The sequence below is a fragment of the Chiloscyllium punctatum genome, chromosome 24 (genome assembly GCF_047496795.1).
Source record: "Chiloscyllium punctatum isolate Juve2018m chromosome 24, sChiPun1.3, whole genome shotgun sequence".
NCBI classification, from domain to species: Eukaryota; Metazoa; Chordata; class Chondrichthyes; order Orectolobiformes; family Hemiscylliidae; genus Chiloscyllium; species Chiloscyllium punctatum.
Genome location: NC_092762.1, coordinates 40,276,918 through 40,291,048, shown reverse-complemented (window position 1 = coordinate 40,291,048; position 14,131 = coordinate 40,276,918). Strand labels below are relative to the sequence as shown.

At 47.8% G+C, this 14,131-nt stretch overlaps 1 protein-coding gene across 7 annotated transcripts in view; it reads left to right on the top strand.

Moving 5' to 3' along the window:
* Nucleotides 1–336: 336 nt before the first annotated feature.
* LOC140494474 (uncharacterized) overlaps nucleotides 337–14,131 on the top strand; it is a 116,433-nt gene continuing 102,638 nt past the window's right edge. For 2 of the 7 annotated variants that reach the window (XM_072593681.1, XM_072593679.1), the window contains exon 1: nucleotides 338–537. In XM_072593681.1, the coding sequence (XP_072449782.1) occupies nucleotides 415–537 (123 nt within the window). In that variant the 5' untranslated portion in view covers nucleotides 338–414. Of the gene's footprint in view, nucleotides 538–14,131 lie in introns of all 7 variants that reach the window. The other 5 variants (XM_072593688.1, XM_072593689.1, XM_072593680.1 and 2 more) reach the window with 4 other exon arrangements.

Genomic DNA, 14,131 nt, shown 5'->3' with positions numbered 1-14,131 from the left:
TCAGCCACAGTTAGAAACTGTACATGATCTGTCTTAATTAAAAAGCAAAAAGGAAGTCCATCCACAAAGAGAACACATCTGTTGACACAAACGGCAGAGTGTTATTCCTCCTGCTTGGAAATCACTGTTGACACCAAGCACGTTTAATGAAAATCTTGCATTTACACAGTGTTCCCACAACCTCAAGGCTCTGTCAAGGTGCTTACTTCTCCCAGTCACTCTGGGGTGTGATGTTGCAGTAAGTACACCACTTAACCGCGTGGGGGAGCCCTCGGCGCCGCTCCAATAGGCGCATGCGCGCTGCCGTCATTCACCGCCGGCCCGCCACCCCCGCGCATGTGCAGTGGGGACAGAACGCGGGTGCCATTTTGTTGGCAATAGCAGTACCGGGTTGTGTGAAGTCAAGCGGCGGCGATGGCGGCTGACAGCCAGGTTCCGCTGCACCACCTCACTCACAGCAGCATGGTGGATTTCAGAGGGGAGCGGAGAAAGGGAAACCTCCACCCAGATAACGATGCGACACGGCAGCTGGAACAGGTGAAGGAATGGGGTGTGGGGTCCGGAGGTGGGGGCAAGCGTGAAAGGAGGAAGGGCCTGGCTTGGGGGAGGGGCAGGAACTGGGGCGGGGACAGTGGGCGCGCGCGCGCAGCGTTCAAGGGGCGGAGCAGGTAGTGGCCGGGGAGGCGGGGCCATGGGCGCGCGCTGACTCCGAGGGGCGGGGCAGGTAGTGGGCGCACAGCCTGAGAGGCGGGGCCATGGGCGCGCGCAGTGTCCGAGGGGCGGGGCAGGTAGTGGGCGCACAGCCTGAGAGGCGGGGCCATGGGCGCGCGCAGTGTCCGAGGGGCGGGGCAGGTAGTGGGCGCACAGCCTGAGAGGCGGGGCCATGGGCGCGCGCACGCGGCAGGTGCTGAGTGGGTGAGGGTGTAATGAGCTTGCGCGTTATTGGGGGCTGGGCAGTTAGCCCACTGGCTGGTGCTCTGTTACTTTACACTGAGAGCCTTAACAGATAGACCCGTGGTAGCCCCACAACCCTGCTCCTTTGTAATTGCCCTTGATGGCATCGAATCTACCACCACCTCTGACAGTCATTCCCTATAAGTTGCTCCTAAGCCCCCTTTTAAATCTTTCCCCTCTCAATTTAAATCAGTGCCCTCTAGTTTCCTTGTTCTCAAGTGGTTTGCTACTTCTGTTGAGCTAAAATATTGAATAAAACATGGATATTGGTAAACTGTAAAGAGTTCTTAAAAGACTGCAATATCCCCTCTCACGTGGTCAACAATTTTCTCCACTTTCTGCACCTCTGCCCTTGAATCCCACCCCTACAATTGCAACAAGGACAGAACCCCTCACCCAGTCCTCACCTTCCACCCCTCTGGATACATTGCATCATCCTCTGTCACTTCTATTGCCTACAAACAGACCACACCACAAGGAACCTATTTCCCTCTCCATCCCTATCTGCATTTTGGAGAGACCATTCCGTTCACAACACCCTTGTCAGATCCAGTCCATACCCCACTCCAGGCACCTTCTCCTGCCAGCGGAAGAAGTGCAAAACCTGCACTCACACCTCCATCCAAGGCCCCAAAGAATTCATCCACATCTGATAGAAATTTTCCTGTACTTCCACACACGTCACCTAGTGTTTCCATTGCACACAATGCGGTCCCCTCTATATTCAGGAGACAGCATGCAACTTGCGGATCATTTCAGAGAGCATCTCTGGGACACCCACACCAACTAATCCTGCTGCCTTGTGGCCAAACACATTAATTCCCCTTCCCACTCCACCAACAACATGCAGGTCTTGGGCTGCCTCCATCACCAAACCCTAACCACCCAATGCCTGGAGGAAGAACACCTCATCTTCCGCCTTGGGACCCTGCAACCACACTGGATCAATTGGATTTCATTAGTTTGCTCATTTCCCCTCCCCCATCTTATCCCAGTTCCGAGCCTCCAACTGATCACCTCCATCTTGACCTGTCCATCTTCCTTCCCATCTATCCACTCCACCCTCTTCTCCGATCTATCACCTCTCCCCCCGTCCCCCTTCATTTACCTATCACATTCCCAGCTACCTTCTCCCCAGTCCCACACCCTGCCATTTATCTCAACTCCCCACAACCCTCATTCCTGATGAAGGGCTTATGCTCAAAATGTAAATTGTCCTGCTCCTCGGATGCTGTTTGACCTGTTGTGCTTTTCCAGCACCACATTCTTAACTGTAGAGTGCCTGTTTGAACTATAAGTTTGGCACACTGATTTCACAGATGGAAAGCAATGTCACTGTTTACAGTGGGGCATAGACATTAATTGTGCTGAAGTTCGAAACTTGTCCTGTTGTTATCCTGCTTGAAAATCTGAAGGAAATATGGGAACAAGACTAGGTTATTTTGTTTGGTTAGATGATCCTGATTGGTCTATATTTCAACACTTTATTCAGTTTTTTTATATTCTATGATTGTGATCCATTTTCCTTGGGGGATACTCTTGTCTATAAAAAATGTGACATCGTGGTTAATGTGTAAAGGAATTTTTTGTACTTTATATAGATTAGGTTTATAAATAATGAAAAAAATCAATATTTTGTCAATCATTAGTGTATTGGTACAGGGGACGTTTTAAACTTAATAGTATTTCTCATGACAAAGGAGGAAATAGAATGAGGTTCATTATCACATGTACTCAAGTACAAGAATAAATTAGTACAGCGAAAAGTATAAAAAGTCACCATTTCTGGCGCCATTCTTTAGTTCAGAGATACCTATATACAAAATCTTAGGTATAAATTAGAAAGATAAAGAAAATGTTAAAAGATCAGCATTACATTCTTTTTAAAGAAGGGAGTCTGTGCTGGGTTTCCTCAAAGAGGCTGGGAGTCCATCCCTGCTGCTCATGACAGCACTGTTCCTTCTCAGCAGCCACTCTGATGTTCTATACACGTCAGTTACGGCATTGACTTCTGGTTCGAGAAGTTGCTGCTGTTCTTGGGCATCCGACCGTAAGAAAATTAGGGGGAACACTGCTCACCGATGCCCTCTATAACTGAAGCATAACCTCTGCTTTTGTATTCAGTTCCCCTCACAATAAATAATTTTCCTACTTACTTGTCAATTATAATTGATGTAAACAAAGACACCGATCCTCTGCATTTCGTAGATCTGCAATCTCCAACCATTTTTTATTCTTCATGTCAAAATGAATACTTTCACATTTTCCCAATTACACACCCTGAGCCAGATCTATGCACATTCACTTAACCTATGTTTATCTTGTTGCTCCCCCTTAGTCCTTTTTGCACCCTGTCTTTCCTACCTATCTTTGTGTCACCAGCAAATTTAGCAACTATAGTGTTAAGGGCTTAGATGGGATGGAACTTGTTAAGTGCATTCAGGAAAGTTTCCTCAACCAGTTAATAGAGAGTCCTAATTGGGAAGGGGAAAAACGTGACATACTTTTGGGAAATAGGGCAGGACAGGTAACTGGTCGAGGTTTAAAAAATTATGAGGGGCATGGATAGGGTAAATAGGCAAAGTATTTTCCCTGAGGAATCCAGAACTAGAGGGCATAGGTTTAGGGTGAGAGAGGAAAGATATAAAAGAGACCTACAGTGCAACTTTTTCACACAGAGGGTGGTATGTGTATGGAATGAGCTACCAGAGGAAGTGGTGGAGGCTGGTACAATTGCAACATTTTAAAGGCATCTGGACGGGTATTTGAATAGGAAAGGTTTGGAGGGATATGGGCCGGGTGCTGGCAGGTGGGACTAGATTGGGTTGGATATCTGATTGGCATGGATGGGTTGGACCGAAGGGTCTGTTTCCATGCTGTACATCTCTATGACTCAATGACCCTTTGGGGCCAGTAACCATAGTTCTATTAATTTTAAAGTAGTTATGGAGAGGGTCAAAACTGGTCCACAGGTTGATGTTCTAAATTGGGGCAAGGTAAATCTTGATGGAATTAGACAGGAGTTTGCAGGGCTTGATTGGAGTTGTTTGTCTGCAGGCAAAGGGAGATAGCTAGAGTTCAAAGTCTGAATGTACCTTTGAGGGTGAAGGGCAAGGATGACAGGAATAGAGAACCGTGGAGGACAAGAGATATTGAGGCTTTGATCAGAAAAAAAGGAGGAGGCATGGCTCAGGTACAGGTAGTTGAGATCAAGAGAATCCCTGGAGGTATATAGGGAATACAGGAGTTTACTGAAGAGGGAATAAGAAGGGTGAAAGGGGGCACGAGATAGCCTTGGCTGAGAACATTAGGGTGAATACCAAAGAGTTTCTTTAAGTATATTAAAGGAAAAAGACCCCTCAAGGGCCAAAGTGGACATGTATGCATAGAAACTCAGGAGATGGACCAGATTCTCAATGAATATTTCTCCTCTGTGTTTACCATGGAGAAAAACATGAAGCCTTGGGGAAGTTAATGGTAATATCTTAGGGACAGTCCATATCACAGTAGAGGAGATGTTGGGTGTATTTGAATGAATAAGGTGGATAAATTTCCTTGTTCTGACCACATATATCCAAGAACACTGCAAGAGGCTAGAGAAGAAATTGCGGGTGACCTGGCTGATCGTTAGCCACAGATGAGGTCCCAGAAGTTTGGAGGGTAGCAAATGTTGTGCTCTTATTCAAGAAGGGCTGCAAAGAAAATCCTGTGAACTATAGATCAGTAAGCTTAATATCTGTGGTGGGTAAGTTGCTTGAGAAGATTCTGAGAGATAAGATATACATGCATTTCGAAAGACAGGTTTTGATTAGGAGTAGTCAGCATGGCTTTGTGCATGGGAGATCATGCCTCACAAATTTGTTAGAGATCTTTGATGAAGTGACCAGGAATGTTGACGAGGGCAAGGTGGTAGACATAGTCTACGTGGATTTCAGTCAGGCCTTTGATAAGGTTCCACATGGTAGGCTGCTCTGGAAGGTTAGATCACATGGAATCTGGCAAATTAGATATACAATTAACTTGACTGTAGCAAGCAGAGGGTAATGATGGAAGGATGCCTATTGGACTGGAGGCCTGTGATGAGTGGAGTGCCTCAAGGGTCGGTGATGGGTCCATTACTGTTGGATATCTAGATCAATGATTTGGATGAGAATGTAGAAGGTATAATTAGTAAGTTTGCAGACGATACTAAAATAGAGGGTGTCAGGGATGGTGAGGAAGATTATCAGAAATTGCAGCAGGACCTTGATCAGCTAGGGAAGTTGGTCGAGAAATGGCAAATGGAGTTTAGTATAGATAAATGTGAGGTCTTGCATTTTGGAAAATCCAATCAAGGTAGGAGTTTAATGTGGATGGTAAGGCATAAAGGAGTGTAGTGGGACAGAGGGACCCTGGAGTTCAGGTGCACGGTTCTGTGAAAGTGGAGTCACTTGGCACACTGGCCTTCATCAGTCAGGGCATGGAGTACAGAAGTTGGGAAGTTATGTTGCAGTTGTATGGGACATTGGTGAAGCCGCACTTGGAATATGCTATTTAGTTTTGGTCACCTTGCTATAGGTAGGATGTTATTAAACTGGAAAGAGTGCAGAAGAAATTTACAAGGATGTTGCCTGGACTAAATGTTAAGTTATAGGGAGAGGTTGGACAAGCTAGGATATTTTTCTTGAGAACATGAGGGACTTGATAAAGGTGTATAAAATCATGGGAAGCATGGATAGGGTGAATGCACTCAGTCTTTTTCCCAGGGTTGGGGAATTGAGACCGAGAGGGCATCAGTTTAAAGTTTGAGGGGAAACGATAAAAGGAAACCTGAGGAGCAACGTTTTTACACAGAGGGTGGTATGCATATGGGCTTCCCACCCTACCTCTTGCAAAAATGCCATCCCGTATTCCCAATTCCTCCGCCTCCGCTGGATCTGCTCCCAGGAGGACCAGTTCCACCACGGAACACACCAGATGGCCTCCTTCTTTAGAGACCGCAATTTCCCTTCCCACGTGGTTAAAGATGCCCTCCAACGCGTCTCGTCTACATCCCGCACCTCCGCCCTCAGACCTCCAACCGTAACAAAGACAGAACGCCCCTGGTGCTCACCTTCCACCCTACCAACCTTCGCATAAACCAAATCATCCGCCAACATTTTCACCACCTCCAAAAAGACCCCATCACCAGGGATATATTTCCTTCCCCACCCCTTTCCGCCTTCCGCAAAGACCGTTCCCTCCGTGACTACCTGGTCAGGTCCACACCCCCCTACGACCCACCCTCCCATCCTGGCACTTTCCCCCACCACCGCAGGAACTGTAAAACCTGTGCCCACACCTCCTCCCTCACCTCTGTCCAAGGCCCTAAAGGAGCCTTCCACATCCATTAAAGTTTTACTTCCACATCCACTAATATCATTTATTGTATCCGTTGCTCCCGAATGCAGTCTCCTCTACATTGGGAGACTGGACGCCTCCTAGCAGAGCGCTTTAGGGAACATCTCCGGGACACCCGCACCAATCAACCACACCGCCCCATGGCCCAACATTTCAACTCCCCCTCCCACTCTGCTGAGGACATGGAGGTCCTGGGCCTCCTTCACCACCGCTCCCTCACCACCAGACGCCTGGAGGAAGAACGCCTCATCTTCCACCTCGGAACACTTCAACCCCAGGGCATCAATGTGGACTTCAACGGTTTCCTCATTTCCCCTTCCCCCACCTCACCCTAGTTCTAAACTTCCAGCTCAGCACTGTCCCCATGACTTGTCTGGACTTGTCCTACCTATCTCCTTTTCCAGCTATCCACTCCACCCTCTCCTCCCTGACCTATCACCTTCATCCCCTCCCCCACTCACCCATTGTACTCTATGCTACTTTCTCCCCAACCCCACCCTCCTCTAGCTTATCTCTCCACGTTTCAGGCTCACTGCCTTTATTCCTGATGAAGGGCTTTTGCCCGAAACGTCGATTTCGAAGCTCCTTGGATGCTGCCTGAACTGCTGTGCTCTTCCACCACCACTAATCCAGAATATGGAATGAGCTGCCAGCAGAAGTGGCCGAGGAGTTTACATTAATAACATTTAAAAAGCATTTGGACAAATACGTGGATTGGAAAGGTTTAGAGGGAAATGGGCCAAACGCAGAGAAATGGACTTAGCGTGGGTGGACATTTTGACCAGCATGGACCAGTTTGGGCCAAAGGGCCTGTCTCCGTGCTGTATGGTTCTATGACTGTTGACCTTTAGCTAAGTCATTTATATAAATTGCGAACAGTGAATGTCCCAGCACCGATCCCTGTTGCACACCATTTTTGTAGATTTTTGCTGTTTTTATATTTCTGGCTAGCTTTCTGTGGTACTCTATAATTTTTTTTCTCATTAATTTTTAGTCATTCTTTGCTGTTGTTATATTCTGTCTGATTGTCTGATATGCCACTCTTCCTTGCATGTTCATGTGCTTTTTCCTTTATGTTTAATTACATATTAATCCTTTCAGATGATGGATCATTAAAATATTTCTTACTCTTTGAGGTGTGTATATTTTTATATCCTCTTAAACGTTTGCCACTGAATATCTGTTAACCTACCCTTTAACTATTTTGTTAATTCACTTCAACCAACTCTGCCTTCATGTCATCAAAATAGTCCTTAATTGCACTTGCAAAAAATATTTTGGACCATCTCTTTTCTCCATCAAACTGAATATAAAATTCAATCCTGTTGTGGTCGCTGCTACCTTGAATTCCCTTCACAATGAGATTGTTCATTAATCGTATCTCTTTGCACAGGATCATTTCTAGTATAGTCTGCTGTGGGGCCAGTTCCAGAACATTCTGAGAAACAATTCAAAAACATTCAGTGAGCTCATCATCTAGACTCCTTTTGCCTGTCTGACTTTTCTAGTTTATAGCTGAAAATGTGTTGCTGGAAAAGCGCAGCAGGTCAGACATCATCCAAGGAACAGGAGAATTAACGTTTTGGGCATGAGCCCTTCTTCAGGAATGAGGAAAGTGTGTCCAGCATGCTGAGATAAAAGATAGGGAGGAGGGACTTGGGGGAGGGGCGTTGGAAATGCGATAGGTCAAGGTGAGGGTGATAGTGGGGGTGGGGGCAGAGAGGTCAGGAAGAAGATTGCAGGTTAGGAAGGCGGTGCTGAGTTAAAGGGAGTTGACTGAGACAAGGTGGGGGGAGGGGAAATGAGGAAACTGGAGAAATCTGAGTTCATCGCTTGTGGTTGGAGGGTTCCTAGGCAGAAGATTAGGCGTTCTTCCTCCAACCGTCGTGTTGCTATGGTCTGGCGATGGAGGAGTTCAAGGACCTGCATGTCCTTGGTGGAGTGGGAGGGGGAGTTGAAGTGTTGGGTTGGTTGGTCCGGGTGTCCCAGAGGTGTTCTCTGAAACGTTCTGCAAGTAGGCAGCCTGTCTCCCCAATATAGAGGAGGCCACATCGGGTGCAGTGGATGCAATAAATGATGTGTGTGGAGGTGCAGGTGAATTTGTGGCGGATATGGAAGGATCCCTTGGGGCCTTGGAGGGAAGGGGGGGGCGGGTATGGGCACAAGTTTTGCATTTCTTGTGGTTGCAGGGGAAGGTGCCGGAAGTGCAGGTTGGGTTGGTGGGGGGTGTTGACCTGACGAGGGAGTCACGGAGGGAGTGGTCTTTTCGGAATGCTGATAGGGGAGGGGAGGGAAATATATCCCTGGTGGTGGGGTCCGTTTGGAGGTGGCGGAAATGACGGCGGATGATACGCTGTATATGGAGGTTGGTGGGGTGGTAGGTGAGGACCAGTGGGGTTCTGTCCTGGTGGCGGTTGGAGGGGCAGGGCTCAAGGGCGGAGGAGTGGGAAGTGGAGGAGATGCGGTGGAGAGCGTCGTCGATCACGTCTGGGGGGAAATTGCGGTCTTTGAAGAAGGAGGCCATCTGGGTTGTACGGTATTGGAACTGGTCCTCCTGGGAGCAGATGCGGCAGAAACAAAGGAATTGGGAATATGGGATGGTGTTTTTACAGGGGGCAGGGTGGGAGGAGGTGTAGTCTAGGTAGCTGTGGGAGTCAGTCGGTTTATAGTAAATGTCCGTGTTGATTCGGTCGCCCGAGATAAAAATGGAAAGGTCTAGGAAGGGGGGGGAGAAGTCTGAGATGGTCCAGGTGAATTTGAGGTCAGGGCGGAAGGTGTTGCTAAAGTGGATGAACTGTTCAACCTCCTCGTGGGAGCACGAGGTAGTGCCGATACAGTCGTCGATGTAGCGGAGGAAAAGGTGGGGGATGGGGCCAGTGTAGCTGCAGAAGATGGACTGTCCCACATATCCAACGAAGAGGCAGGCATAGCTGGGGCCTATGCGGGTGCCCATGGCTACTCCTTTGGTTTGGAGGAAGTGGGAGGATTGGAAAGAGAAGTTGTTCAGGGTGAGGACCAGTTCAGTCAGTCGAAGGAGGGTGTCAGTGGAAGGGTACTGGTTGGTATGGTGGGAAAGGAAGAAGCGGAGGGCTTTAAGTCCTTCGTGATGGGGGATGGAGGTGTACAGGGACTGGATGTCCATGGTGAAGATAAGGCGTTGGGGGCCGGGGAAGCGAAAATCATAGAGGAGGTGGAGAGCATGGTTGGTGTCTCGAACGTAGGTGGGGAGTTCTTGGACTAGGGGGGACAGGACCGTGTTGAGGTATGCAGAGATTAGTTTGGAGGGGCAGGAGCAGGCTGAGACAATGGGTCTGCCGGGGCAGTGAGGTTTGTGGATTTTGGGCAGGAGGTAGAAACGGGCGGTGCGGGGTTGTGGTACTATGAGGTTGGAGGCGGTGGATGGGAGATCCCCTGAGGTGATGAAGTTATGGATGGTCTGGGAGATGATGGTTTGGTGGTGGGAGGTGGGGTCATGGTCAAGGGGGCAGTAGGAGGAGGTGACCGCGAGCTGGCGTTTAGCCTCAGCGGTATAAAGGTCGGTGCACCAAACTACCACCGCGCCTCCCTTGTCTGCCGGTTTGATAGTGAGGTTGGGGTTGGAACAGAGGGAGTGGAGGGCTGCACGTTGCGAGGGTGAGAGGGGTGGACAGGTTGAGGCAGTTAATGTCGCGGCAGCAGTTGGCTATGAAGAGATTGAGGGCAGGTAAGAGGCCAGCACGGGGTGTCCAGGTGGATGGGGTGTGTTGGAGGCAGGAGAAGGGGTTGTCAGAGGGTGGGCGAGAATCTTGGTTGAAGAAGTAGGCACGGAGGCGAAGGCGACGAAAGAATTGTTCGTTGTCTCGCCGCTTGTTGAACTCGTTAATCTGGGAGCGTAGGGGAATGGAGGTGAGGCCTCTGCTGAGGATTGATCTTTCATCCTCAGAGCGGGGTAGTTCTGGAGGGATGGTGAAAACATGGCAGGGCTGGGAGCTAGGACCTGGTGTGGGGCTGGAGCTGGGAGTGGGGGTGAGGTTGGGCGTGGGGGCAGGGACGGGTGTGGGGGGACGGGGTTGGGCGTGGGGACGGGGACGGAGATCGTTCTGGAGGGATGGTGAAAACACGGCAGGGCTGGGAGCTAGGACTTCTAGTTTATATGTAGATTAAAATATTTCATGATTATATGCCTTCCTGACAAGCTCTGATTTTTTTTTCCCTTAATGCTCTCACTTATCATATAGTTAGTAATTAGGGGACCTGTACATCACTCCCACAAGTGACTTCTTATCTTCGTAATTTCTCATCTCTGTACAAATCCTGGTTTTCTGAACTTAGCTTGTCCCATTCTGTTGTGGTAATATTATCATTAACTAACAGTGCCATTCCTCCATTTTTTTCCTAGCTTCCTGCCCTTTCTAATGTCCTGCTAAAAATGAACGTAAGAAATAGGATCATAACTATTCTGATTGTGGCCTTTCCTTCAACTGCATTGTAGATCAAAAATTTTCTTAACCCTGCCTTGAATATATTCCATGGCCCAGTCTCCATTGCTCCACTTCTGGGTGCAGAATTTGAAATACTGCATGATCTTCTGAGTGAAGATTTTTTTTTCCTCATCTCAGTCTTAAATAGGAAACCATTTATTTTGAAAGTGTCCCCACTAAGATGGGAACAATTTGTTCAGCCCTAAGCATCTTATGTTTCAATAAGTTCATCACTCATTCATTTAAAGTTTGGTAAAACGTAGGCACTACCTCCTCAACCTTTCCTCACAAAATAAAGCACTCCATCCCCAAGAATCAACCCAATCAGTGTCTATTTCCATAATGTTTTGTACCATTTGAAGACTATTGATAGATACAACATTTTGGGAGTCCATGATTCTTCACGTATTATCAAAACAAAATTTATTAATTAGAGATTCAATAATTGGTTAACATACACATTCAGTAACATATAAGTATATATGCTTAATATTCTAAACATACCTAAAATGCATGTGCAAACATACACTTTCTTCAGATAAAGAGGGTGGGAAGAAGAAAGATTTCTCTGTAGAAATTGGTTTTCTGGAAATAAACCACTTTGATCATAGGTTATTGTTAGACTGTTGTTAGAATACTGAATGGACTCTCAAACTTTTAACATTCGCCTGTGCCTGTGTTTTTGTTTTTGCCGCTGTTTACCTTTTATTTAATTGTCTAGTTGGTGTAATCAAGTTATTATTATACATGGTTGTCTCTGAAGTCTTACAGACACAGGTTAATCAGGAAATGAAATAATTCTTCAGTCACCCTTTCAAAAGAGCTAAAAAGAGTGTTTTTTACCCTGAACTCAACCGTAAGGTTTTATTTTCTGAAAGAAGAGATATCAGCAGGCAACTTGTTCTCCACAGGTTTTCATCCAGTATGATTGTTTTTAGAGAACTTAATCAAACAAGCTAAAAGCAATAACTGCAGATGCTGGAAACCAGATTCTGGATTAGTGGTGCTGGAAGAGCACAGCAGTTCAGGCAGCATCCAAGGAGCTTCGAAATCGACGTTTTGGGCAAAAGCCCTTCATCAGGAATAAAGGCAGTGAGCCTGAAGCGTGGAGAGATAAGCTAGTGTAGGGTGGGGATGGGGAGAAAGTAGCATAGAGTACAATGGGTGAGTGGGGGAGGGGATGAAGGTGATAGGTCAGGGAGGAGAGGGTGGAGTGGATAGGTGGAAAACATTGATGCCCTGGGGTTGAAGTGTTCTGAGGCGGAAGATGAGGCATTCTTCCTCCAGGCATCTGGTGGTGAGGGAGCAGCAGTGAAGGAGGCCCAGGACCTCCATATCCTCAGCAGAGTGGGAGGGGGAGTTGAAATGTTGTGCCACGGGGCTACCCTACCAACCTTCGCATAAACTGATACCCGACATTTCCGCCACCTCCAAAAAGACCCCACCACCAGGGATATATTTCCCTCCCCACCCCTTTCCGCCTTCCGCAGAGACCGTTCCCTCTGTGACTACCTGGTCAGGTCCACACTCCCCAACAACCCACCCTCCCATCCTGGCACCTTCCCCTGCCACCGCAGGAACTGTAAAACTTGCGCCCACACCTACTCCCTCACCTCCATCCAAGGCCCTAAAGGAGCCTTCCACATCCATCAAATTTTATCTGCACATCCACTAATATCATTTATTGTATCCGTTGCTCCCGATGCGGCCTTCTCTACATTGGGGAAACTGGGTGCCTCCTCGCAGAGCGCTTTAGGGAACATCTCCGAGACACCCGCACCAATCAACCAAACCGCCCCATGGCCCAACATTTCAACTCCCCCTCCCACTCTGCCGAGGACATGGAGGTCCTGGGTCTCCTTCACCACCGCTCCCTCACCACCAGATGCCTAGAGGAAGAACACCTCATCTTCCGCCTCGGAACACTTCAACCCCAGGGCATCAATGTGGACTTCAACAGCTTCCTCGTTTCCCCTTCCCCCACCTCACCCTAGTTCTAAACTTCCAGCTCAGTAACTGTCCCCATGACTTGTCCGGACTTGTCCTACCTGCCTATCTCCTTTTCCACCTATCCACTCCACCCTCTCCTCCCTGACCCATCACCTTCATCCCCTCCCCCACTCACCCATTGTACTCTATGCTACTTTCGCCCCACCCCCACTCTCCTCTAGCTTATCTCTCCACGCTTCAGGCTCTCTGCCTTTATTCCTGATGAAGGGCTTTTGCCTGAAACGTCGATTTCGCTGCTCCTTGGATGCTGCCTGAACTGCTGTGCTCTTCCAGCACCACTAATCCAGAATCTTTAATCAAACAAGCACCTCTCCAAGTCAATCACCATTCAAATCAGCCCCAGCAGTGCTCTGCAGCAAAGCAAACGGTTAACAATGGTCATGTGGATTCAGGGAAGCCTTGTTCGAAATAAATCTCCAGTATCCACTGTTATCTTTCAATTACCTCTTTTAAAGGAACAACTTCACGTATTTCCACAATACTTGAAATTAATCCATTTTCCACAATCCTTCAAAAATTAAGGCATTCAATATTAAATAATGAGCATCTCTTAGCAGGACTTATACACTTACTGGTAAGGTCCTGGGGAATGTTGCTGAACAAAGAGACCTTGGAATGCAGCTTCATAGCTCCTTGAAAGTGGAGTCGCAGGTAGATAGGATAGTGAAGAAGGCGTTTGGTATGCTTTCCTTTATTGGTCAGAGTACTGAGTACAGGAGTTGGGATATCATGTTGCGTCTGTACAGGGCATTGGTTAGGCCACTTTTGGAAGATTGCGTGCAATTCTGGTCTCCTTCCTATCAGAAGGATGTTGTGAAACTTTAAAGGGTTCAGAAAAGATTTATCTGCCAGGGTTGGTGGATTTGAGCTATAGGCAGAGGTTGAATAGGCTAGGGCTGTTTTCCCTGGAGCATTGGAAGCTGAGGGGTGACATTATAGAGGTTTATAAAATCATGAGGGGCATGGATAGGATAAATAGATGAAGTTTCTTCCCTGGGGTGGGGGAGTCCAGAACTAGAGGGCATAGGTTTAGGGTGAGAGGGGAAAGATATAAAAGCGACCTAAGGGGCAACTTTTTCATGCAGAGGGTGGTACTTGTATGGAATGAGCTGCCAGAGAAAGTGGTGGAGGCTGGTACAATTGCAACATTTAAGAGGCATTTGTATGGGTATATGTTTAGGAAGGGTTTGGAGGGATATGGGCTGGGTGCTGGCAGGTGGGACTAGATTTGGTTGGGATATCTGGTCGGCATGGAAGAATTGGACCGAAGGGTCTGTTTCCATGCTGTACATCTCTATGACTGTATCTGTGTCGCAGTAGAAACTTGA